A 27,226-nucleotide genomic window follows, 5' to 3' on the forward strand; every position below is an offset into this window, starting at 1 on the left:
ATATGCAGCAGAGGCCTCATTCCACGGTTTTTCAGGGCAATTAGAGCAGGGATGAGTGTATTTATCAACCAAACTTTCCCTTTTTCCCCAAACATAATCCAGCTCTTTTCCACACTGCAATGCTGCACCCACACACGTCAACGTGCTTGTGCTGCTGCAACGGGGCTCTAATTGTTTAGGCATTTTAAACGCTTCAAACAGAAAAACTTCCACTCGATAAATCTTCTTTTCTCCAGTAATGAAAACAGGGGAGCCTCAGCTCAATTAACAGAACACACCAGAGTTCACGTTGCATCATACCTGTCTGCGTTCTGTCTGTGGAGAAACTAAAGTCAACCCCAAGTGTGAATACACTGGAAGAATCTCCTGCGGCTCAACTGGGAAGCAGATTTTAAATGGGAAGTTTTCCAAAGAGGGAAACCAGTAAACCGGTGTCATGTCGGCAGTAGCGACAGGGTCATAAGTGACTGGATTCAATTTCCGGAAACAATTTCCTGATTAATATCCAAGTGACATTACTGTCAAAAGGTGCCAGATAGATGTGTGGATCATGTTTGAGAGTAGATTAAAGACGGCTATATAAATTCCAGATATATTAACAGCAAATCTGTCCAGGAATGTGAGCGTGTTCCATTTTAAAAGACTTCTTCTTTGTGGAAAGTCTGGACCCAAAGTAAAAAAAAAAAAAGCATGAATAAATAAATAAATAAAGCCTACCTTTGTCTTGTTGTGGATCCATAGTTATCTAACATGTGAGTGCTGGCCTGCTCCAGGTTCCAGTCACACGTCTCCAGCAGCTTTAGACACTCTGACCTGCTCCTCAGACCCAAACAGAACAACTGCTCCACCTGCAGAGGCAGATAAACAGGTCCAAGCGTCAGGACAAGGATTGACTTTTTTATTGGAGCAGCAGTGAGTATTAGATCATTTCAGTCTTTATACAAGCTCAGCATCTTGTTTCCTGCTCACTTCTGCAGCTTAGATTGACTCCGAGACATCTGGATTGCTTTTTGTTCTTTTCTTACAGACCTTTTCTGCTACTATCAAGGAATACTGAAGTGTTCCCTTGAGCCCCCTGTGGTTCAAACACATAGACAGGTCAGAGTGTCTATTTGTGCCGTTCCTTTTTTGCTGCCTCACAGAGACAGGATCAACAAAGCTCTCCCTCTATACTCAATGTAAACCCATAAAATACAAATTACCTTCCGAAAGTCTAAATTACAATCTCTTCGCAGTTATATCCAGTCGAAAAATGTTATTACAGAAAACCACTCGTAAGAATTCAGAATTCACTCGGCAGCACAGCAGTGTTTACCCCTGATGACTCAGTCACAAGCCTTTCAGTGGAGCGCCATAACTGTCCCACTCCTGAGCTCGTTGTTTGATGAATTGAACCCCAAAATGTTTTTATTTTGCTGTGATACAACGTGCGTTCTCCAAGTGCGACGGTGGAAGACAAAAAAAAGAAAAAAAAAACACGACAAAAAGCAGTAAAAATGGGACTCTCACAGTTATCATGTGTGTTCCTAAGAATTGTTTATTCTGACAGCTTTGCTGTGATAAATGGACTCTACTGGCCTTAAAATTACTCGGGGGGGGGGGGGGGGGGATGATTCTATACCTTCATGCAATGAATATGGTAATCTGGCACCACCAGCTGATGACACCGCCTGCCTCTGACCGCTTACACTAAACTCTCTAATATTGAGGTAATTCAGCCAAATGTTTGAACCACAGAGTGATTCTCAAGCAGAGGTGCAAGTGGAAGTATCAGAATGGCGATGTGTTTACTTTCTGTTGCTTTCTACAATATATCTGTCTGCTGGTTGGCCGGCTCGTTGCCCTCCCACCCTCCTCTCTAAGCCTTGCTTCTACAGTCTTTAACTACCTCCAACTTCTCACGTCATTCATTCCACACAACACTTGGAAAAAGGCCCACGTGGCCTTTCTGAGACTGGGTGGTGCTCTGCAGAAACCCAGCCAGTGTCGATGGCTGATTGTGCTCTTAACGTGTTTTGTAACACCAAAAAAAACTCATCATATAGATATATTAACAAAACTGGACAAACACAACCAGATGATGTGCTTGGGGTTTGAATCCCACAGCCTGTGTGTTCTTAGTGAGACCCAAATGTGTGGCCCAATCATAACCCTGAACATTTCTAGACCTTTCCCCCTTATTATAAGCACAAGGAGAGTCAGTAATATTGCCTTGGGAAAATAGAAATCGATAAATGATTATATGTGCGACAATTTTAAGTTTATTTACGGTATCGAACAGTTTCATTTACCTTCTCCGATAACATTTTACTGCTTTCTCCCCGAACACTTGGGGAAAACTATTTGCTATCACGATTACAGTATAGTAATCATCACAGCGTCACAGTGTCCGCAGCACAGATGTGTAGATGCAGTTTCACATGCCCTCACCTTTAGATAATGCACAGCTGTGTGGACATTCCAGTTGTGGTTCTGGAGGGCGGCTTGGCACTCCTCTAACGTCACGCCGTGAACGGCCTCCTGCACCTAGATCACACAACAGCACGGTCAGCCCCTCAAACTTCCAGCTGCATTTTTTAAAGCCTCTTTGATATATTTATGGACCTCGGCACAGCTTTCAAAAGAAACATCAGGAGCGCCTCTCTTTATGATGAAATCATTTGTATTGATTTGGCGTAAATATTTCAAGTACACCATCAAGTGTACAGTTCTAACAGCAGCTTTACTTTCTCTTCACCTGAAGAATCCTGCGCTGACCACACGATCACCTAAAAACATTCATTTCTATTAGCCAGCGTCCTAACTATTTCATTCAAATCCAACTTAAGCTGAGTGAGATTTAGGTAATGCCGGCAGTGCTTTCCTTGGTGTGCAGCTGCATCACACATCACCTCTCCTGCTCCTTCTAAACTAATATTTCAGCCAGTAAGTAGCTAGTACCCATCTCTGTCTTACATTGAACTTCAGCACAGTTGATATATAATCTCCAATAGCACTATTCCTTTTGGCTGGCCAAAGATGTGTGCATCTACAACAAAACACCAAGTGTCTGATCAATGTGGAGCGCTCAGAGTTTTCCCAGAGCCTCCAACTCCACTTCTGTCAGGCTCAGTTATTCACAATCAATCGGCCACCAGAAAGAAGCCGAGCTATTTTTCGTTATTTGTCTTTCAAATTCAATTCGCAGCAAAAATAAAAGAACAGTTCTTGTTTTTTTGATGAGGTTATCAGATCTGTGTGCTGGAAAGTTTTGGACTAAATCGAATTTCAAATTTGATAGCTCATCGGTTTTCCAAAATTCAGCTCCAGCTTGAAAATGATGCGCTTGCACATCAGTCCTAGTTTGGTTCTCATTGATAGTCGAAGGCTGAACCGATGGGAAAGAAGTGTAATTGTGACAGATTTGAGCATTTAGGAGCGTCGCCTGCAAACTGACCCCACTCTCTTGAAGCATAACAGTGTAACACACATCTGCTAACGGAGAGGCACATTCTCCTACTGACCACAAACTCCACAATTACTGTCAGCCCAGAAAACTGAAGTTTGAAAGAGGGAAAAGGCAAGCTATTCATTAATGATACACATTATTCTATCACATTTAAAGTCTTCTTCTAACATATTAATCCAGGTCAGCTGATCATCGCACAGATAGCTCGGTTCTCACCTTTGAGCTAATTTATCGCAGTTTATCCCGATAGCATTCGGAAGAACATCAGGAGGCTTTATATCCATCATTAGGACCCTAACATCCTAAATGCAGTAAGTAACATCTTCCAGCACATGATAAAAACCAGAAAGTCCCTGTATTTGCATTAAGATGCTGCCTACCATTTTGACTCTGTCAAGTGAGTTCCCTCCTCCTCCTCCGTCTGGTGCCGCCAACCCGTCTGAGCACACGCGAGGGAGACTAACTGATGTCTTCATCCCTGACCGAGGCCCACTGAGACTGCTGTTGTTGTTGGAGGAGAAATTAGCCTTCAGGTCGCCAGGCTGGATGAGCGAATGTCCCTGGGTGTGTCCCTGGACAGTCTGATTGTTGACCACCATGGGTCTGACGGTGGCGGTGTTGGCCTGCCGTACGTGTCTGTCCTCGCCGCTGGCGGGGAGGCTCTCTGCCTCCTTAAAGAAGCGGTCGAACCGGTCAAGGTACGGGGGCCTCTCCGGTAGAAGGTAATAGTGGGTGTTACTCACTTTCCGCCCATCACGAACAATGGGCAGGATACAGGGGCCTTTGCTGCCAGCGTCCTTCCCTTGTGCTTGGATCACTTTGGGTGCAGCATATTTAGGATCTGAGGCAAAGCTGTGCGTGGTCGGCATGAGTTTACCTGGAGAGGTGGAGAGGTAGGAGCTGTAGGTGTGTGCAGAGGGGCAGGATGGAAGGGAAGCCTGCTGGGTGGAGGGGCTGACAGAGTAGAGCCTCTGCTGGGGGGAGCCCACAATCAGACCCATGGGGCTCGGAGTCCTGGAGCCCGGCTGAGACAAAGGCTCTCTGGGAGGGATCTGGGGTGGTCGGTCCAGGACTGAGCCTAAAACGTCCTCTGTGGTGTCAGCTGGCATTGGAGAAAGAGAGAGATCTCTTGACCAGCGGGCAGATGTGTAGTCACCCCTCTTTACGGGGCGAGGAGGGATGGGGACACGTGGGGGGATCTGAGGTTTGTCCTCACTGGAAGAGGAAAGACTGTGCTGTTGTCCCTCCTGCGCTGAGCTCTGGGGTGGCGAGCATGAGAGATGAGCACTTCCTGTCGGGACATTGAGCCTCCTCATGCACTCTTGCTGGAGTTCCTGAAAGATCTCTGCAGACTGGGAGAAGGAGGCGGACACACCCTGAATCTGCCTGCTGGGGAGAAAGAGGTTGTCCTCCAGGCTCGTCCTGTCAGGACCCCTCGAGACGAGAGCCTCACCCTCCACCCTCAGTCCAGTGAGAGCTTCATCTGCATTCTGGACAGCGCTTTGTTCCTCTTCAAGCTGCTGCTCTGAGCTGTTGATGGAGCTCACCTTTGAAGAGAAAGAATAAAGAATGTAACTCCAAACCTTCTAAACTATTCACAAGCTCAGTGTATTATATCACAGATATGGTGATGCCTGGCCTGGAGAAAAGCCTCTTCCAAACATCTTTAGACATTGTGTTCTGTGTTACCGTACCTCCATGTCATCTTCATCTTGGGCCACATCATCATAAGCGGGGGGTGGGGGTAATGGCCGTGCGTCCCAGTCCACAACAGGTGTAGGGTGAAGGGGGCGGGGCAGCGATCTGGAAGGACTTTGAGGCGGCGTCCTGTCCAGGATGTTCTCTGCTTCCAAAGCCAGCTTGGCCAACGATGGAATCTGAATTTCAACCACAGGGGAAGGGGAGGGTGTGGAAGGGGGGTATTCCTCCCCAAAGTCAATGAGGGACACCTCACTGTTGGGGTTGTGGCCTGAACCTGAAGTCCTGCTGCTCCCCTGTTTGGAAGCAGAGACCCACGCAGATGGTTTAAGCTTGAGGCCTTTGAGGGAACCCGTTTTCCTGAGCGATAATCTCTTAAGTGCTGCAGACGTCTGATCCTCATCTTCGCTTACTGGATCATAACAAGGTTCTGGAGATTTAAACGTGATACATTCATCACTTCATTGCACAAAGTTCTGAAACTCAATGCACCAAAGCTCCTAAAGATCACAAATAGAACACACACAATGTTCCACACAAAGCCAGTGGGTGTCAGGTTAGTCCTATAGAGCACAGCAGGGACACGGCACATCTGTTAGAGGGCGTGAAGGAATGGAGGAATAATGATTTTAACTGATCTCATTTAAAAAGAAAGGAGAGGAAGTGGAGGACAGAGTCACTGCAAAGACCAGTCAAAGGAGAGATGACAAAATGTGCGATGTACCTTTGAGGAGAGGAGCTAAGAGGGAACAGAGGGGGCAGGAACAATGGGTGAGAGGCTGCTGAGAGAAACCAGACTTACTCTTGATTAACACTGCTGGCTGAGGAGGGCGGGGAGGAGGCTCCTCTGTAAAAATAAAAAGCAGATACCACCACCGCAGTGGAGAAACAAAGAGGGGGGAAGAGACGGTCGCAGCAGAGATGGTAAGATTAGGACGAAAAAACAAACAGGCAAACATCAGATTGCATACAAAAGCTTTGTTAGGTTTAAAGAAAAGCAAGCTGCTAGGTGGTGGGGATTCGCACTACCACACCCGTCAAATTCAAGCCCACGAGTAAGAAATGTGACCACATTCAAAAGGAATGTCAGGTGTATCAGTTTAATAGGGACTAACTGAGCATCTCTTACAAATTATTTTATATTCATTTATAAGATTCCATTTTTTATGTACTTAAACCTAAATTCAGTCATTTAGCATTTAGGTGGTCTGACAGTTTCTGGTTGGTTCAACAGAACTAAAAGAACGTTTGTAAGTTAAGTGTTTGACTTTGACCCACTTTTAGCTCGTCCTGGTAGCTGCGTGGGCCGAGCAGCAGTGAGGTCTACACCCAGAACATCAGGAGGGTCCATGGGATTCCCGAGGTACAAACTGGAGGGAGCAGAGGGACAGATTTACTGTGTTAGAATGCTGCAAAGAGCCGGAGGACATTCAAAACAGCATGGTAGTGCCATCCACTGGTAAGTTCTGGTAAGTAATCCAACTTTCCCCAGCATCTTTCACAGTGGGGCAGAATTCTGATTGATAATAAGAATAATGAGAATAATGAGAAGGAAAATTTAAAGTTTAATGTAGAAGTAGTATTCTACATCTCAATGTCAACTCAACTAAGCTGTTTCTTACTCGTCAATCCTGTCAGGGAAGCCCCAGCAGCGGTGAGGGTTTGTGTCTCCGTGACCTGTGTGGATGAAGCTGTTCTTAAGAGGCCTGCTGATGTCGTGCGCCGACAAGCCTGCCACTGACGTCACCACGTTCCTGGGGAACTGTCCGAGCTTAAGGGTGCGTTTGTTCTGACCTCGCCACCAGTAATTCTCAGCCCTGAAACATGAGCAGACGTCGAGAGTAAAACAGAACAGCCAGTGCTTTGTGACACGAGTACAGGGAAAAAAAAACACCAAAAACTGATAACTCTCATATCATCTGTAAACATAAACGATCTAAAGTGAAATTAAATTCTATCTCGTCACTCATCCACTGCTGCACAGGATGATCTTTCATTTGCACCATAGAAGCAATTTGAAGTCTTTGTCTTCATTTCTCTGCACTGCGGCTGGGAAGCAGGTTTATAAAGTAAACACCAATCCAAACTTCCTATCACTCACCTCCCCTCTATGATGGTGATGACATCGTTGACTTGGATGTGAAGTTTGTCAGGCTCTTCAAAGTCCTGTAGAGCACACATGTCCGTGGGCATAGTCTGAAAAAGACACACACATAAAGGTATAACACACACACTTACAACAGCGAGCTTCACAGAGAGACCCGTCTGTTTCTGAGTTACTCCACTAGGGGGAGCTAAAGGTCCATTTACTGCATTGGTGCTTATGCACGTCAGAGGCCACAGTCAACATCAAACAGGCTGTGCGTTTAAAAACAGTTAAAAATGGCCAATTTTTTATTGCACCTGGATGAACTGTTAATCTGTGAAATCTAGGACAGATATTTAGATTTTTTTTATTCTAAGATCCATCTGCCATATTAGATCAACACATACCTTTCAGACATTTCTGAGAGGTTTTTTTTATTTACACAAAAGGTAATAATGTGTATATCATGGTCACATATCTTTTGTGTTCTTTGTATCAAAACAAGGAGAAAAAAAGGTCTTTATTTGATGAAGTTGGATGATGCAGATGCAGAAGTGACCCGGCGTAAATAGAGACTGCTCTTGAACACACCACAGACAGCGTTGCTACAGGGACGATCTGCGGTGGACAACATGCAAACGACCGTTTGATCCTGAAGAGACGCAGTGTGAATATCCACTTTTAAGATTTTGAATTATTTTCTTTGGTGAAAAATTGCTCTTCGGGAAGCTCCGCTCTGTGCAACTTTAGCTTTAACTCGCCTGTCAGGAAAACTTCGGATTCTCCGAATTAAGAACGCTGTGAAGGCTGCACACTGCAGGGAAGACACTGACTACTAAAACCAAACAAACACCTCCGGCTGCTTCTTTACCTCAAGCAGGAACTCCCGGAGGGTAACAAACGTGGGTCTGTCGTCTGGTTTCTGAGCCCAACACTGCAGCATGACGTTATAGATATCCTGTGGACAGTCCTCTGGCTTAGGGAGCCGTTCACCTTCCTTATCAATCTTATGGAGAATCTGAGTTTTCGTACACAAAAGACGAAACAAGGAAAAAAGACAGAAGTAAATGTGATTGTTTTAGCTTCAAGACGTTTGTGGAAGTCTTTGGGTTTAAGCTGCGTGTGCTTACCTGACTACCATTAAGACCCAGCCACGGCTCCTGTCCATGTGTGAACATCTCCCAGAGTGTGACTCCAAACATCCACGTGTCTGTGGCGTGGGAGAACGTTCGCGTCTTCAGACTCTCCGGGGCGCACCTGCAACGGGACAGATGGCAAACTGTATTAAAGCCTTCTTACCTGTTGACAGAGTCTGGGCTATGTGACAGCGTCTGGGCTATGGGACAGAGACTGGGCTATGGGACAGAGTCTGGGCTATGGGACAGAGACTGGGCTATGTGACAGAGTCTGGGCTATGGGACAGAGACTGGGCTATGGGACAGAGTCTGGGCTATGTGACAGAGTCTGGGCTATGGGACAGAGTCTGGGCTATGGGACAGAGACTGGGCTATGGGACAGAGACTGGGCTATGGGACAGAGTCTGGGCTATGGGACAGAGTCTGGGCTATGGGACAGAGTCTGGGCTATGTGACAGAGTCTGGGCTATGGGACAGAGTCTGGGCTATGGGACAGAGTCTGGGCTATGGGACAGAGTCTGGGCTATGGGACAGAGTCTGGGCTATGGGACAGAGTCTGGGCTATGTGACAGAGTCTGGGCTATGGGACAGAGTCTGGGCTATGGGACAGAGTCTGGGCTATGTGACAGAGTCTGGGCTATGTGACAGAGTCTGGGCTATGTGAATCTTTGAATTAGGCTACTGTGAAAGAAACAGGGTGTTTGGAAGCTAAGCTAAAATGATACATGCGTATGAATAAAAATAATTTTCAGACATTTGCAGCACTAAAACAAGCCTGTTTTTTAAAAAAAGAACTGAAAGCAGCTTTTTTCCCCAGATTTTTCTTACGTTTCTGCAATAGAATAAAATGAAATAGCTTTCCATCCTGACACATAAATACCCAATTCCATCTCTACGCTTTACGCAGAACGGCTTCAGTTAGCGTTTAATCCACCCACCATGCAAAGGGAACCTTGCGATGCTCCTGCATGACATAGTGCTCGTGGTTGTTAGGCAGCGCTCTCATCAGGCCAAAGTCACCGATCTTCACTCTGTGAGCTGAGGCCAGCAGGATGTTCCTAAACAGAGGGAGAAAGGGGGGAGGGGGGGGGGGTTGGTTTAAAATGATCTGCTGATTTATGTATTAACAGACAGGCTGTGGCGTGATCGTTTTATCTGCTGTATAAATAGTTCAGTTTTCATGGTAATAATAATCGCTCAATACTAAACTAAACAGAGTCTTCAGAGTCTCACCTGACGGTCAGTGTGGATGATGTGTCATAAAGCTACGGCTGGAGAGTTTTACAGTTCCAGTTTTAGTCTTTTTTTTTAAGCAGTTGTGGGTTTTCCTTCCTTTAGTTTAATTCTTTTATTGTTGTTAAGTTTATGCTGAGATCAGGTGATTTGCTGTGCACACATTCTGCAGAATATTCCCCTTCTTTACAGTTAAAGACTCCTGAGCTGCTTTCAGAATGACTTTAGGCTCATTCTTCACCCGTGCTGTTCAGAATCCAAGCGGCTGCTTCTGTTTTCGGTCACATCATCAACACACACGTGTCCTCGTGTTACAGGAAGATGTGCACGTCCGTGCCATCACGCTGCTGTTTCACAGATGCAGCTGCTCTGAGTTTTAAAGATGTTTCTTTGTTTGGATGAATGTTTTGAAGCAGTTTCTCTTTACCATGGATGGAGATCCAGTGATCTAATGTCCTCTTTGGGTGTCCTGGCTCTGTTGATTTGGCCTCCCCAATGTTTCCTCCATCTCTCTCTCTCTCTGATGTATTTTTACCTCCACAGAGGAGATTATGTGATACAGTTAGTCTGCTAGTTAGCAGGATTAGTCAAATACTAGAGACAGTTTTTCATGTCGATTTTACCAGATGTGTGCCATTGCCCAACTTAGAAATGGGTAATGTTTGGTGTTGATCTGGATTTAGATCCAGGCAGCTTTTCCTTTTCTTTTCTTTTTCCTTTCAGCCTTGGTGGAGGTATAGTATGCAGTGTTGGAATGCTCTTATTTAATTTTTGTGGCATTGGGATATCTAATTTCACTTTATGTTTGTGGGTTCACAGCAGGAGCTGTCAAATGCAAATGCTGCTCGTGAAATAAGAGATGTGCAAGTATTAATGAAGGAATATCCCACTACTGTCCATGATATCTTTGAGTTAACAGTCGGATTACATTTGAGCCCTTGAACCAAAGAGCTCTACAAATCTTTGATGTGAATAGCCCAATCTTAAAGTTAAATGTCTGCACTTTCAGCCCATATTTATTATATTACATTATATTATATTACTACTGGCATCAAATAATAGATTAATTAACTTTCCAGGTTGTTAGCAAGCCAGCTGAACTCTATCATCAAAGCTCCACGGCTTGAGAAAGTTTTCACATTTGGCATGTTGTAACAGCCGTATACGTCGTTATCATTTTATCACAGCTTTAATTGGAGAAATGAGTCATTTTAACCATTTATTCAGGGTTCTTTTAAACATAAACTATGTTATAACCTAAGTGAAAGAGACAAATATGGGAAACTCTAACAACAGAGACCACCCAGTGCAGTCAGCCAGCCAATGACTCATTTTGCTCATGGGCCAAGTTTCCCAGTAACGGCCCCTCCATTTTTTGGGTGGAGGAGAAAGGGAGACAAAAATCATCACTCCGGTAACACTGTTCCTGAGTGCGAACAACAGAGCAGCTGAAACCCTGGCCTGTACCTGGCTGCCAGGTCCCTGTGGATAAACCTCCTCTGCTCCAGATAAGCCATGCCACAGGCCACCTGCACGGCATACTGACAGAGAGTGTGGATCAGCACCGGGCCCTGCGGACGGACACATCGCAGACGTTCCAGCAGAGAACCCAAAGGGGCCAACTCCGTCACCTACAAAACGCAGAGAAAGAGTGGGTGAGCGGTCGGAGGATTAAAACAGGAAAAAATTAAAGGAAAGAAGGAGAAGAAGAAAGGGGAGACGGACTCGTAGAAGGGAATGTGTAGAGAAATCAGGAGAATGTTATGTGGTAATCGCGGTCTGTAAGCTATAGAATTTGGCAGAATGAATAAAGAACACAGCAGAGGACATGACTAAAGAGTAACAGCTGTGTTTCCCTCCCTGTGAGTGTGCGTTTCTGTGTGTCCACTACCATTTTCATTGGGTGTGTGAGCACCACACCATAGAGGCGGATGAGGTTCTGATGGTCCAGGGAGTGCATGGCATTGACCTCACAGATGAAATCCTCCAGAGCGTCGGGCTGGCTGAGCACGTCCGTCTTCAGGCACTTCACAGCTACGTTCAGCTGCAAGAGGAAGCAGATTCAAACTCATTCAGTGTTCTTCTTTCTCACTGAGAAAATGTCTGAGTGGAAAGATGCTAACAAGCCCCCTGTTTCACTCAGTGTGACCAAACCCCTTTTCTTTTTTTTTAAATGAACATTTCCAACATATACAGCAGCTGAGTTCACTGATGAGCACATGTCTCCTCACCACCTTCCCAGCGGGTGTCAGCCACTCCCCTCGCTTCACGACGCCAAAAGAGCCGTCTCCGAGCTTCTCAAACAGTGTCAAGTCCTTCTCTGGGATGAGGCAGGTCAGGGTCTGCTGCTGCCCATCGGGCGGAGCGCCAACACTGGACTGTGTGGTCAGGACTCCCTCCCCCAGACAGAGAGGAGGCGTGGGAGACAGTTTACGAAACGAGGAGCCGGGTTGGCCCTGCTGAGGGAATTCTCCATCTGGACGCTTCCCACTAAACACCTGAGAGAAGAAGAAGAAGTGATGAACAGAGTGATGCTGACTGTAAAAAATTCTGTTCTGATGATGTCTGTTCTGGAAATATCTCATATTGTGGGCTCCAGCTCAATTCAGTTTTTGGTGTGGGTTTTGGGCTACTTTGAATGGACAAGAAGCACACGAACATGGTTTGTTATAAACGTGAAAAGAGCTGAACTCATGTGAAGGGAGTAAAGGAATAAAATAAACAGAAACTGTGGCACAATCCTCCATCAGCATGTCAACACAGATCCACACAGTGAGAGATTATCAAAAGAACCCAATGGCTTCTAACAGAATATACAATGTGTTCTCGCTCACTCGCTCTCATGCTCACAGTCAGTGCTGCTCACCCATCAGTCCATCAGTCAAACCTTTATTTAAACAGGGAAGGAAACAACATTAAACTAAACAACAAAGCCATCCAAACTACAAAAACTTAACAGGGCTGCGTGATATCCACACTGCTAGCCAGCACCACCGGACACTGCTGAGAGAAAATGAAACGCTGCCATCTCAGTGTCGTCCGTGTGGCCTCTAACATGTGCTTAGAATTTTTATGGAGGTGTCACTTCTGGCTGGGTCATCTAAAAAAAACGAAAGAGCTGCGACTCAAAATCCACAGCAAGAGCTGCAGCTTCAGAGTAGAAGCACAATTTATGCTTTTGGTGCAAACGGTGAGATCGCATCAATCCACTGGATGTGTGTGTGAAGTGTGTGTCGCCTGCAGCGGTTGGGAAGCAAAAAACAAGCTCTGACCGGTGTGCAGCTGTCAGATGCTTCTCAGTGACATCTATTAAATGTGCTAAATAATGCTGCTAAAAAACAAAGCAGTGAGGAGAAAAAATGCAGAGGAAACAGGAACAAGTCTCCTGGCTGTCGGCTTAAGTAGTGACAACACTGCAGGAATGACTTCGCTGATAGGAAGTATTCATTAGGAGGCACAATTAGATTAAGTGACCTGAATGTTTCTGTGTGCATGTGTGTGCGCTTGTGATTTCTTCCTCCAAATGCAAGATCGCACAATGTTTGTGCTGTGTGGAGCCATTAAGGGAAACTTTTGTTTAGAGCTTCTGAATTTGATTGTTTACCAAAATAGGAATGCATAGAAACCAGCGGTGGCATCAGAAAACAATTACTTCCGCGGCAGAAATATTTAGAAACAAATACTTTGGAATAAGGTGGTGTAGTTTTAGGCGAATGAAACAGATATTGGCTCCCGAGCAGAGGTCGGTGGTCAGAGATGGTGTCACGAGTGAAAAGTTTCAATGAACCTGCAGTGCCAGACATATTTGACTGGCTGGATATAAACAGTAGCGAGCGGCATGCGGTCTCACATTCACACTGACCCAGACATGACATAATGCAGCAGACTTTTTTAAAAACACCACCTCCCCGTGGTCACGGTGTGGTCAGTCGGTTTCAAATAGGAGGCTTGACATTCAGAAGATTCAGACTATGGCAGAGCAACACACACACACACACACACACACACAGGGCAGGCTGAGGAAGCAGATTACCCTCTCTGTGGATGGTGCCAAAAGCGGAAACAGACAGGTGTAATTATAGATGGCGAGCACCGTCCTGTGACTCCACACAGAGCACTGACAGCTTCTCCTCAGTATTCCTTTACCACAGGATACCGCTCAAAGTTTGTCTTTTACTTCAGATTTTTTAAAATGTAACCGTCATCCATATATCTGTGTCTTTAAGGGAGAAACGTACTGCTTCGTGACATTTCTGATGCTGCGGCAGGCCCAGAGTCTGTGTGTCACCAGCTCCTGGGATTTGACTCATGTCTATGTGTGTGATTGTATCTGGAAGTGAATGTGCTCCTCCTCATCATACCAAAAGTGATTTAGAAACTCAAGAAGATTCTGTCATACAGAAGCAATACCTTGACATTATTTGAACCTTATGCGAGTGGCCACATCTCCCACTACCAGTCCTTAGCTGCTAGACATTTGAGGAACTGTATAATGACTTAAACAGACCGGTGTCCCCTGACAGCGTCAAGCTGCCATTCAATATACATCATCCTGCTTAAGATTATAGATGTGTCAGTGTCGATGTCCCTGTCTTCACATTGAAAACTTTGTCAGTGAGTAATTGTGTTCATCTACATGTATCCAAACCGTTACGTACATAAAGATGCAATAATTGCGACATACTGCCAAGACCACCGTGTACCATATGAAAGGGTGCCGTGTCTGTGTGTGAGAGAGGTTAGTGTTCGTCACCTTGCTCATCCAGGACTTGCGCTTACACATGGCTTTCCTCCTTTTCACCGCCTCCCACAGCCGTCTCTGCCCTTCAACAAGAAGACAAAAGAAGAAGACAAAGCAGCAACGGTCAGGGGTCAAACGCTTGTAAGGTGGAGCGTTGGAGCTTTTTCCCTTTTCTAAGCTTTGATTTGATACCAGTTATTTCGATACTTTAATGAGTCTCCTCTAACTGGCAATAAACGTCTGAAATGAACTAGAAGCCTTTAACACCCAGCTTTGAAATGAAATGATTAAAAGGGTGGAAGAAACCAGAAAAGAATGAGAGCAAATAATAAGAGCCCGGAGAGACGCAAGCGGGGAAGTGAAGAGAGATGTGAGCGAATACATGAGCGGGAGAAGTGGGTGTAATTAGTGTCGAGCCGCTCTGTAACCAGGGCCCCGAGGGCTTCACTAACTGTTTTTAGAACATTACTGCTGTGATCCCCGTCACACGCGCACACCAAAGACAAAGGCTTTGGCATTTTAGTGTCTCCTCCTATTGCACTTAATAAGCACTTGTGGCTTTGAAATGACGCTAAGGCTGTTAGCTACGGAGGACTTGTTCTGGCTACAATCAGGCTGAGCCAAAAGACAGAGTTACAATACTGAACACAGAAGTAGCAGCTCCATACAGATTATATTCATACAGCCGTGTGAAAAGTAAGCACACCCCTTAAATCAGCTCCAGGGCTTTATGTTGTGTCGTTATTCATTTAACAACAGCTAAGTCAAACTGCAGAGCAAGCGTTTGAAATACTCAAAACATCCCAGGATTCAGCTGCTTGTAGAACCACCTTCAGCAGCAACTCTAAGTAATCGTTTTCTAATCTGCTGCACACACACTTCCTGCCCCACCTGGTCGACCCATGCCAATCTTCTCCAGGTCTTCATTCTTGACATAGTCGAAGTGCGACAGCCGCGTGACGTTGAGGTCGTCTCGGATCCGCAGGAAGTACTGCTGCAGCTGCACCTCCATCAGCAGCTCCAGCAGCCATTCTGTCCCCTCCTCACACTGCATGCTGCTGCCCAGTCTCTGCAGACAGAGGCAAAGAAAACAAACCCTGGGTTTAAAATCATTCAATACCCATTCAGCTATTCACTCAAAATGTCACAGAGAACAAACAAACCATTCTTTTCTGAAAGAAAATGAGAGGAAGCCGAGCCCCTTATTTCCTCAGAACTCGGGAACCCGGGAGTTTTGAAACTTTTCTCTTTACTGCTTGATGGCGGTTGTTTGAAGCCTCTCTGATTGAAAAGGTTTGTTTCACAACAACTGCTCTGGACTGCGGGCAGGTCAGCTCAGCACCTGTACTCTTCACACAGAGCCTCGCTGTTGTAGCACGTGCAGGTTTTGGCTTCACATTGCTTTGCTTCAACAGGTTACGCCTGCACCAGCGCCCCAGTGATGTCACAGATGCTCGCTTTTGTTTTGCGCGCCGACACAAACGGCCGATATTACACGGCTGCCCTCGTTAGCCCGGAGGATGTTTAGCCCGTAACTTCCATACATGAATAACACTTTTTGTGTGACTGTAGGACAGTTTTCCCCTCAGTCCACTGTAAATTATGATTCTTTGCTCATGTCCGTTTTTATTCCCTCGTACATACCGTAGATGATGAAAACCTTTACTTTAGGTCTCAGCCTCTCTGGTACACTCAGTCATTTATTCACCTGCTGCTAGTTTATCCAACTGTCCCAGGCTTTTGCTGCGCCTGTCCTCAAATGCCTACAACACGCTGCTGACGTCACACTTAAAAAACAGCACTTTTCATAAATGAAATAACATACCTCAGGTTCAACATTTGAGACCTTTTCCACAGTGTCTAAACCTTTCTGGACATTGGATTGTACCTGCTTTAACACTCATTTACTTTCCACTGCAGTCATAAAAACGTGTGTACATTCAGACATATTTATTCACCCACACAAACATTACACAGCCAAACTAATAAAAAAAAAGAAAGGACGTGAAGGCGAGGGGCCCTTTTGTCAATTAGCCAAATAATGTGCACTGATGTGAAGTGCAATGGACTGGAGCCCTGTGCAATACTGACTCAGAGCATCAGTCTTTAATGTCACCACACCAGTCCCAGCTTAAAACACCATCCATCACTGTCAGCTTTATGTAACCCGCTGAAATTCCCACAACATGAAGCTGAAATCCACTTTAAATCCTGAGACTTTCTCACAGAGCCAGACAGTAGAGCAGAAACAGTGTTTGCGTGGAACCCTCACAGTCTGATTGAGGAGGCCAAATCTTTAAACCAACCGAGTCAACACAAAAGATGCCGTCTGACAGAGCTTTAGGGAGGCAGAACCGGGCCACAGGGGTTACTTCACTGAGTAATAATTAGACTGTGTGAATGAGGGACTTCCTGAGCTGGCTGAGGCGAGGCTACAAGATCCAGAGAAAAGTGTCACCGGGGTCACAGCTTCCTCTCTGCCATTTAAACTTCCTAATGGGTTTGGTTAAAGGTCAGCGGCTATTGTTTAATGACTGCAGCCAGAGGAGCGAAGGATCAGTCACACACAGAAAAATACAAAGCATGCTGGGCCATACGATAAAGTTTTAAAACCTACAAACTCTGAACCCATACAGGCAAATACATACATATGCACCTTGGCTTTTTTCAGGGAGCCGTCCTGTGCTTTCCTTCGATATTAGATGCAAGGTCTGACGAAGGTCAACCTACTGGGAGGGCTCAGTCCCCAATACTTATGCCAGATGTTCGAATCCTGATACAGATTCATTCCAGTCCATAAAAGTGGGTCAGCTGACATCGTTTTGCAGTGTCCAAATATGCAGCTTTGGCTTAGTGAGGGAGTATGAGGGTTTTGGTAAGAATTTACGACCAGAGGCTATTCTTTGTCATCAGCTTGGATAAAAATAATTTTGTTTGATATATGCAAAAGTAAAAAGTATTACAAGCCAATATATAAGCACCAGGTAATATGATATAAGAAGCTATAAAAGCCATGATTTATTGTAGAGACATTCAGAGTAAACGGTGCCTGTAGGGCCTGTGGCTTCAGGCTCGACTTTGGCTGCAGTCATTTGAGTCCGTCTCCATATTTTCATTTTTGCTGCATCATGCCTGACTGTTAACCCTGACAAAGAGTCCTCCAACCACGGTTCCATAGAGCTGAGATTCACACTCCAGGGTTTAAAGCATGCTGTCAAACAGAGCATTTTTTCATTCACGTTCATACAGACAGCTCTTCTCTTCACAGGAAACATACGTCTGCACGGTGCAGCTTAATGTCTGATCTTCCCTGGCAGCCAGCGTGTAAGTGTTACTTCTCTGGATGGTGCCAAAGACGCAAATCAGCTTCCTCCTGGGCCTCTTTCCATGACAGTGTCACATATGAAGCCTGGTGGGTCAAAATAACGGTGTTGAAACACTTATTTGTCAGCTTCTAATTAACAAACTCTGTGCACAGGTGAACAAACTCAATGTAAAGCACATGATGCAGTGTCTCAGGCAGGTGCGGCGTACACATCAGCTGCAATGCATCCATTATTAGAGAAGCTTAAGAATGAAAAACTCATATGCCATCACCAGTGAAAACAACGAAAGCACAATTTCAGAGGAGGAAGAAATGGAGGTTTTCTTCCTTCTTTATCACCTGCTGCCATGTGTAAAATGTTTCCTTTTGCAACAACTCCTGGTGCATGACTTTATGACCTAATGAAGAGGATGACGTACACTGTGGAGACAGCAGGAATGCAATGTTCCAACCATAAGGTGCGACTTATGGCAGGACCCTGAGAAATCCAGCTGCAGCCAGGGGACCGTTGTTGGGGATCTCTTCATAGTTTTACCAAAACATTTCTTAAATAAAGCGACATGTCGAAAATGATGTCATTTTTATATAGAAAATAGTATTAATATTTACCAAAACCTGACATTGAAGTTCAGAAGCAGTGTGTGAAAAACTAAACCCACCCCACGATTCATATATTTTTCTGTATGGCGTCAACAGTCTCTCGCATCGTTGTGGAATCTTGGTTCACTCTTCTGTACAATGTTACTTCAATTCATTGAGATTTTTCACATTAATGCACAGCCCATAAGGTCCCACCACAGCATCTCAGTCAGACTGAGGCCTGGACTCTGACTGGGTCACTGCGACACCTTGATTCTTTCCTTTTCAGACATTCTGTTGTAGATTTGCTGCTGTGTTTGGGATCATTGTCCTGTTGATGACCCAGTTTCAGCCAAGCTTTATCTGTCAGACAGATGGCCTCACATTTGACTCCAGAATACTTTGGTACACAGAGGAGTTCATGGTGTCCAGGTCCTGTGGCTGCAGAACAAACCCAGATCATCAGCCCTCCTCCACTGTGCTTGACAGTTGGTATGAGGTGTTTGTGCTGATATGCTGTGTTTGGTTTTCTCCAAACTTGCTGCTGTGCATTATGACCAAACATCTCCACTTTGGTCTGCTCTGTCCAAAGGACATTGTTCCAGAAGTGGTTTGTTCAGATGTAACTTTTCAAATCTAAGCTGTGCTGCCATGTTGTTTTAAAGAGAAGAGACTTTCTCCTGCAGCCCTCCCAAACAAGCTGTACTTGTTCAGTTTTTTCTAACTGTACTGTCATGAACTTTAACATTAAAAGTCCACTCCTGGCAGACTGGCAACTTTCCGTTGCTGATGATGTCTTTCCTCCTTGGCATTGTGTTAACACACACCAGACAAAACTGCTCACACTGATGATCAGTTTGTGTGTTTGATCGGCAGCACCTGGCTGCGACTTACCCTCTCTTAAACCCTCTGGAAGCAGTGAGGGTTCACTTTTTCTTTTTTAGTTTAGTTATTGCTGAATAATTAATAATGCAGTGTAATATGTCGTGTGTTGTTGTCCATTAGAGGAACAGATGAAAGGGTACATTGTTTTTCCTGTGACTGTAAAGGCAAAGAAACAACACTATGTCCCTGCTGAGAAATGTTTTCTAGCTCAAACTCATTCCTCACAGTTGGAGAGGCTTCCACACGCACACAACTCCAGGCCAAAACCCCGTCCTGCTCCAACATCCTGCTGCAACAACAACTCTCCCAGAGGAGAGCCTCAGTCCAGCTGGAGAGTCAACACACACTTTCACACACTCACACATAACTCACTGACTTCCACCATACCATAATCATGATTCATGTCTTCTGATTAAACCACATGATCCTGACTATAGTTACGACCATCCATGCCATGTCACCAACAAATGAAACCCCTTTGTGGACCGGGGGTGTAGATAATCCAACAGAGCAGACTTACTCGATATACATGGAAGTGTGCCAGGAAGGGGAATGTCTTTTTCAGCTTGTCAAAGCGTCGCATGCTTAACTCCTTCTTCTGGATGAGTGTAGGTGCAAATAAAGTGCGTGCGGGTTTAAATGGCTGGGGGTGGCTGCTTGTCCTTTGAACCATTACCAAAGCCACAGTTTGATGTTGTACGTCTCTGGGAGACCTCTAAGAAACGCACACACTTTTTGGATCCATATCCACGGCTCCGGACCCAAAAGGGGGACGAAAAACTTGCTGCAACCCTGTACGCAAATCTGCAACATTCCATGGTGGGGCAATCCTCCTGTAAGCCCCTTTTAAAGCCTCAGCTCCATCAAAAAGTCAAAGAGGCATTCATTCAGCACTTCAGAGTGCAAAAGAGAACACAAACTGTGTGGTAAGATGTGGAAAAAAGGCTAAAGAATGACTAGGAGCTTCTGTCTTTGGCAGCGAAAGCCTCCCAACGCTGCCCTCTGCCCAGTCCAGCATGTCTGTCCTCCTCAGACAGCAATGAGCCAGTGATCTAAACTTGCAGAACTTCACAAATAAGGCACTCCTCCTTCCTCCCTTCCTTCCTTTCACTCCCTCTCTCCCTCTTTCGCTCTCTGCTTTGCGCGTGCAGCTACTGTCTGTTTGCTTTGCCATCCCTCTGTCGAGCATGGGACTAAAAATAGGAGCGACTTCTCTCTGATTCAACTGCTCAGCAGTCGGGGAGGCAGCACAGGCATGAGAGCGAGAGTAACCGGCTCTGGTTTCACATTTTAGGATGCGACAAAATGTGTGCTTGGGTGGTTTCAGAGCAGCCGGCGTTCGTTTCCAGGTAGTGTTTGCTCCTGTGCTTCATCCCGTCTGTTTTTCATCCATTTTCTTCTGACCCAACCCAGAATGTTTTCTCTTCTTTATCTCCTCTAATTCAACTTTTCTCTCCTGCGTGCCTCATTTTCCCCACCTCCTCCAGGGGCTCTACCCCTCACCCCATTTCTCTGTACCCCTCCCTGTTCCTCCCCCTCTCCTGAGAGCAGTACGATGGTCCGTGCAGTGCAGAGCAGTGCGTGGTGCAGAGGACAGAGGCTTCATGGTATTCAGCCCGGAGGAGCATTTGATCCGGGGCCAAAGGGTCACATTCAACAGCAGGATGGGGAGCTTGCTTCCTGTGATGAAACCTCTCAAACACATATGCATACACACACACACACACACATCCAGAAATACAGCACTACAGTACCACTTCCCCTCAACTCTGTCCCCTAATTCAGAGCCTGTTGGGTCCTCTAGTTTGTCACAGGAACTCTTCTGAGGGAGCACTCAGTATTTCAGTGGTCACAGTCAGAAGATAGGAAACTCATGATTACATGTGGGAATATTTACATGAAGGCATATATATCCGTAAAGTATAGCTTGGAACATTTTATTGGATTTCTTCTAACAAACCTGTAAATACTGGAATGAAACTAATGATCTGAACACACTGTGACGTCCGTCAGACTCCTGCCGGCACCCTTCTCCTCCCTGTTTTTCACTCTTTCATTAATCCCTTCTCCTTCACTCTGCTCCAATCCCTCCCTTCCTCCCCCCCTCCCTTCCCGAGTCTGACCAAACCGTTGCATTTTCTTCTTTATTTGGTGCTGCCTTTTATTTCCTGCCTATAAGCCCCCAAAAATGTTATCTCCCTTCCGCCGCTCTGCCGACTGTAAACAAACTCTTGCCAGCTGCTTTTCAGCCACTCACTTTGTAGGCAGAGACTGCTGAGCTTTTCTCTCCCCAGTAAAAGTATCTCAGTGTGTTGTGTTTTGGGTTTTTTTGCAAGCAAACCATCAGTCTAGACTTAACTTGTTCTCTTTTCTCCCTTCCTTCTCCCATGTCTCCCCCTCTCTCTCTCTTTCATTCACTATCCCTCCCCTCGGCTTTTAATTGGGAAGTTTGTGTTTAAAGGAAAGTGGGAACAGCAAGATGGCAGCTGCTGTCATGAAGTGTCTGACTTTAATCAAAGACGGAACAACAGATGTTGTCGGGGGGCAGGTGGTGCTGCTTCTTTGTTTACTACCTTGTGTCTGCCCTGTATTTACAACAAATAGTTGGAGCACGTCTTTATGGAGCAAAGAGACCCAGATGCTTAAGTTTATAAGCATTAAAGTATTACAAATGATAAGTCACGAGAATTGTTAAGACCATAAGTACACAGAGGTCACATTTTATCAATTCTGAATTACTTCATCTTATTCCAATATCAATTTGTAAATCAGCACGAGCCTTTGTTGGTTAAAACAGTTAAGTCTAAGTAAAGCAGATTCAGAGATTTGTATGGAAACGAGTCATAGGTGTTTAAATCAGTTCCATTATGCAGGTGGATTGTGTCACGCAAGCGAAAGCCAACCATGGCTCAACCTTCTGAAAATCTTATCTAAAACTGTTTTTTCATTGTGTTTGATGAATGTTCATAATGAACTTTGAACGCTTCCATGTAATCTGACTGCTGGTGAGAATTCCTCTACTTGTGTTATCCCCTTTAACTTACCCTGTGAATACTTCAAAAACACATTGAATGTTCAAATCTCAACAAGTGACACTAAATAGACTTTCATCCTTTCATTCTGCAATCTTTCATTCTTTTATGAACAACGTTTGCCTCCGACAGTGGGGAGGTGAGTGCAAGTTAATTCAAACAAAAGTGAACCTATGTGTGTGGAATTCATCTTTCTGAGCCCCTTCAAAGGAACACGAAAACCCATTTGTTTCTTTAAACAAGGCTTTCTCAGCCTTGACAGAAACAGCACAAGGTAATCAATGAAATCTCTCTCCACCTCCATGAAGATGAAGTTGGAGCAAACCTAAGATCCAGCAGCCCTGATTCTTCTCATGAGGTTCAGAAATGGGACTAATTGTACTCACAAACTTTGTTAATCGCTTCCTCTAAACCAACTTTAGAACATCAACATCAATGAAGAACTGTGCTATTTACTAATGGCCCGATCAGAGCCAAAGCTTCAGCTAGAACAGGGTGGATTCATTTTGTGCAGAGCTGCAGACACAGAGTTCAGCATCACTTCAAACGCCCAGCTTCCTTATTCACCTGGTACTTTCCCAAACTTTTATCGAAGAGAAAGTAAGACGATAACTTCCCCACAGCTGGAAGGTGAGTGAGATACTAAATATCTGCAGTGTGTTGAAGCTGATCTGAGCCCGTTAATGAGGGTGATGTGCAGACACACCTGCAGCGTCTGAAAACACAGAATGACTCATTTTCCTGCGATTTGGAAACCTAATTTCATTCACTTGATGACTGTTTTGATCGTTCCTGTTTGGCTGAGCAGTAAACAGAAGACGAGATGAGGAAAGGCTTATGATACATCTGAGTTCTGACTGAAAATTTATGCTAAAGTTTCTTTAGATTGGCCACCTGCCAGTATGTGTGCACATATATTCTCACAGAGATACGTGACAGTGTCCTGTTGGCTGCGTGGAGACAAAAAGGATGTGGAGTGATAGGCAGTAAAGGTGGTTTGCATCTGCATGGCGGGATTGTAGTTGAAAGAACTCTGCTTGAAGGTTTTGAAGCCTACTAAATAGGCTTTAAAGGTGTCTGAATGAGGAAGAAGGGCTGGTAAAGTTCATGAGATGGAATTTAATTAAATACATTTTTGGCTGGTGGGCTTTGAGATAAAGTGGTTGAGTCTGTTGCTATGAAAATTCCGTAGATAAGTTTGCTTTGGAAGAGTTATGTAACTCACAGGGCTGTGAAACAGATGGAAAAGAATAGGCCACATTCCTTCAAAATCAGCAGCAGGAGAAAAAAAAAAGCTTGCAAGTGATTATTTACCTAAAGCAGGGGTGAATTTAAAGTTGGAATCTGCAGTGAAACCCAATCAGGGCCAAAAAAATATATATATATCCCGCAGAGAAGCTGAAGAATTCTGTGCTTGTGTGAGGGTCGGTCTGTGTACAGTTTACTAAAGCCAGGGCTCGTCTGGAGCCGACAGCAATGAAGCTGGACAATGTGACTATTTTAAATGACTTTAAACACATCACGGTCAGGGACAGAAGCAAGATGAAAAGGAGCAAATGTGAGTGCGGGGAGGCTGTGAAGTGAAACAAGACGCCGAGTGCGTTTGCTGCACGGTGCGAGTTGAAAATTAAATATCAGAGTTCAACTGATGATTGGTAGATTTAAATGAGTGGAAAGAATGTGTCACATTGCCTGTCAGCTGCCTCCTGAATGAGGAGATTAGAGCAATACGATTACAGTAGGTCAGTCAGTAAATCAGCATGCAGTGCTGATGGAGCGTCACTAGGTGGCAGCAGATCACTGTGCTTTCATCTATTAGCGCTGATAAATCTTTTATTCTGTCTAAATAAGAGCCAGTTTAGCTGGAATGACAATCACAGTGTTTGTGTCGTCCCCAAAAATATTTCATCAATATCCTTTTTTTTTTCCTTCTAATTATTATCTTTTGTCAGTAGTTTTTGATCATAGCTGTCAGGAAACTATTAAAGACCGTTTCTTTTGTCATCCTGACCTTATTTAGTAGTGAGTTAACCGGTGGCCTTCTGTCCTTGGTGATCATCATCAGGGATATGTTTCACTTTATTTCAACCTGATGTAGTCCCTATTAATTCAAGTTTTGCAGTTCTATGGGTTGATCTCGTATGAGAAGTCTCTGCTTTGCTAGCGAGCTGAAATAAAGAGTTCAGAAGCCAAATCTTTTATTTATGATCAAAGCTACATGGGATATTCAAACCAAGATACAAGAGTACAAGAGGCCAAGGGTCAAGCAGTCATGAAGCCTGTCCTGTGCCTGATTTACTACCTCCAGCATTCACAGCGAAGCAGCCGCCACAGGCCCGTCCAGCTGCCTCCATCGAGCCTTCCTCCCTCCCTCTCTTTCACTTTCTCTCATGCTCGATCACAAAGCAGTATGACTCACTTGCTGTACAACTGCTACAAGAAAGGATGCCGGAGTTGACATCAACTAACTGATGGCTGATCAGATTCGTTCGAGGTCTAAATACTTCCCCACATACAAACGCATTGAGCCTGATTCTGTAACATGATGCTCAGAGAGGGAGACGCTAAAAAACATGAGCTCCCATCAGAGGGATTCACACTCACCTGTAATGTGGGGAATTAAGCCATCTTAGAAGCCACAAGTGCATTTCTAATACAAGCTACAACCTTTTGCCGAGAAAGATTAATAAGCGGTTTGGTGCTGGATCCCAAAAAACTGTCAGTGCAGAGCAAATGAGTAGTACAGCGAGTATTATTAATCCCTCTTATAGCTGTGCAAACAAAATAATCACACACACACACACAGAGGATGCCTCTGCATGCACAGACAGAGATGCGTCATTCCAGAGCTCACAGATAGTAACCATCTGCCAAAGCCCGGCTTCTCCATTCTCCTTAAATCCCTCCACCGTCCACAGCACCTCATCACTCACAGAGTCAGGAGAGGAGTGACGGCGAGGAAGGCGTTCACATGGAGAGGAACCCACTGTGGGAATGAAAAGGGCGCCGCACACTAACAGGCTGCAGCCTTTTGGCAACAAAGGTTGTTTTGGAAGCCCGGCCTGATATGCATAATGCCCTAACACCAAAACAAGCTCCTGAAGAGACCCCCACCCTGAATATACAGCCATCCAGAGCAATCCTTGCCTTGATCCCCTAAAGCTGGCTAAGAGGGGTGAGGAGGGTGGCAGTGGAAAGTGACAGTTAAAGCATTGTGATCGATGTCAACAATCCAGCACAGTGCGCCATCAGCCGGCATAAACCAAGAACATTTACTCATTCCTACATCTACAGAAGAGCAGATGAGCTGGAAGACTCCAATTCAACATTTCTACTTCTTTTTTTTTCATTTTCCATCCAGCCCTTCTGTTCTGATTTTACTTCAACTCGCTATCCTCTTTGTTTGAGCCTCACTGAATCGTAACTTTCTCTCTTTTTCACACAATCTATGTTGTGTGTGTAAAGACTGGCGCTCCACTGTATTCAGCGCCAAGCCGGAGCTGGAAAAGGAGGCTGATTCAGCCCCCCAGCTACCAGGACAGCTGCAGCGTACGCGGCCTAACTCTGCTGAAGTGGCCCACAGATCCTTTCATTCACCACTTTTAGAACGGACACTCACAGCTACAAATTGATCCGTCCAATCTCTTTTTCTTTGGTGGCTCGCTCCTGCCGGGTTGTGGAGGAACGCTGTCGAAGCTGCCGGACACCGCAGGGCAGTGGGTGCTGTAGCAAGTGTGAGCAGTCAAGAAAATTTGGGTTCCAGGTGAAATCAGAAACAGTTCCATCACATAAAGGTGGAGGCTATGAGAACTCCATTTAGGTTTATTACCACATTGTTTGATATTTTGGAGTTTAAGAAAAAGTATTTTCACGCATAAAAAAGAAAGGAAATCTTTGATAGAACTCTCTCCGGGTGCTCCTCAGAGTGGGAACTGTTTCTGGTGGCACCGTTTCTAAGCGAATCTCAAACCGGGCTTTGTAAAACCTCATGTATTCATGCTACAGGCCAACGTGAAAACCAGCAAAGCTAAAAAGAAACCGTATCAGAGAGGCTTCACAATCGCTCGATGGTTTGAGTGGTGGACTGTAACAGAATAGCTTGCTTCATCCAAACCAAAAGACCAGCCGGTATGTCACTGCGATTATGAAATGGCGCGGGGGCTTTGCGGAAGATGTGGGAGGGTATAAAATGTCATACTTTGCCTGTCACCAGGCTCATTCTGCAACACCTCATGGTTCTGCATTCAACAGCTCAGCACACGGGGCTGGCTTTGGGGCGTGGGGGAGGAAGACTGTGTGGCTGAATGGAGTGTTGGTGACAAACAAGACAATGATGACTGAGCACTCAGAAAGATCAAATTCTCAGCAAATATAAGAAGGGCCCCATAAGGGGAATAAACACAATCACAGGTGTTAGTCAGTTCGATTGTTCAACCTGCTGTGATATAGACTTGCGAGCCACAAGGTCAGGTGCTGCCAGCTGGAGGCCGGCGTTGGGACCCGCAGAACCTGACGCTAATGTCGCAGCAGCAGGCGTTTTAATGCTGCGGCAGGGTGGGGAGTCCGAAAAAAAAACCGAACAAGCAGCTTCCGCAGTGATGGCAGCTACTTCGCTAGTTTTAACCGCAGAGTTGGAAATAAATGAAGCCAAGAGGAAAATTGAAGCTAGAACTTTACTCGAGGCGGTGGGGAGTCTGTCAGCGAGAGAAAGGGGCGGAACTAAAGTTGGGGGGTTGTTTCCACCTGTTCAGTTATGTGTTACATGCTTTCTTCTTCTCTTTCAATTGCAGTTGATGAACGGTTTACAGGTATATTCCTGCCACTTTCTACATTGGAGGGTGTTACATGCTTTAAAATGTTCTTTTTCCTCATGTAGACGTTATTGACAGTAGGTAAAACCGATGTTGTAAATTATGTGTGATTTAATCATTTCTAACTGTGGCTTTATGCCAATACTATGCTAGGATGTCAGAAGACTTTCTGGTGCCTTTCTTCATCGGGTGTGGGACTCAGAAAATCAGTGCAGCACAGGGCTCTACTCCTAACCCACTGTCCTGCTACAA

At 45.2% G+C, this 27,226-nt stretch overlaps 1 protein-coding gene across 6 annotated transcripts in view; it reads right to left on the reverse strand.

The window, feature by feature from the left end:
• Nucleotides 1–27,226, reverse strand: part of tnk2b (tyrosine kinase, non-receptor, 2b) — a 48,605-nt gene that overhangs the window by 2,892 nt on the left and 18,487 nt on the right. For 3 of the 6 annotated variants that reach the window (XM_072364398.1, XM_072364400.1, XM_072364399.1), the window contains 16 exons: nt 15,234–15,411; nt 14,355–14,425; nt 11,833–12,099; nt 11,493–11,645; nt 11,069–11,232; nt 9,307–9,426; nt 8,363–8,489; nt 8,104–8,250; nt 7,248–7,342; nt 6,769–6,963; nt 6,425–6,516; nt 5,949–5,993; nt 5,143–5,576; nt 3,829–4,995; nt 2,431–2,526; nt 718–848 (listed from right to left, as the gene is read on the reverse strand). In XM_072364398.1, coding sequence (XP_072220499.1) covers nt 718–848; nt 2,431–2,526; nt 3,829–4,995; nt 5,143–5,576; nt 5,949–5,993; nt 6,425–6,516; nt 6,769–6,963; nt 7,248–7,342; nt 8,104–8,250; nt 8,363–8,489; nt 9,307–9,426; nt 11,069–11,232; nt 11,493–11,645; nt 11,833–12,099; nt 14,355–14,425; nt 15,234–15,411 — 3,482 coding nt within the window. Of the gene's footprint in view, nt 1–717; nt 849–2,430; nt 2,527–3,828; nt 4,996–5,142; nt 5,577–5,948; nt 5,994–6,424; nt 6,517–6,768; nt 6,964–7,247; nt 7,343–8,103; nt 8,251–8,362; nt 8,490–9,306; nt 9,427–11,068; nt 11,233–11,492; nt 11,646–11,832; nt 12,100–14,354; nt 14,426–15,233; nt 15,412–19,651; nt 20,370–27,226 lie in introns of those variants that run through there. The other 3 variants (XM_072364396.1, XM_072364397.1, XM_072364401.1) reach the window with 3 other exon arrangements.

Source organism: Leuresthes tenuis, unplaced genomic scaffold (genome assembly GCF_036924035.1).
Source record: "Leuresthes tenuis unplaced genomic scaffold, fLeuTen1.0.hap1 SCAF_14, whole genome shotgun sequence".
NCBI lineage: Eukaryota > Metazoa > Chordata > Actinopteri > Atheriniformes > Atherinopsidae > Leuresthes > Leuresthes tenuis.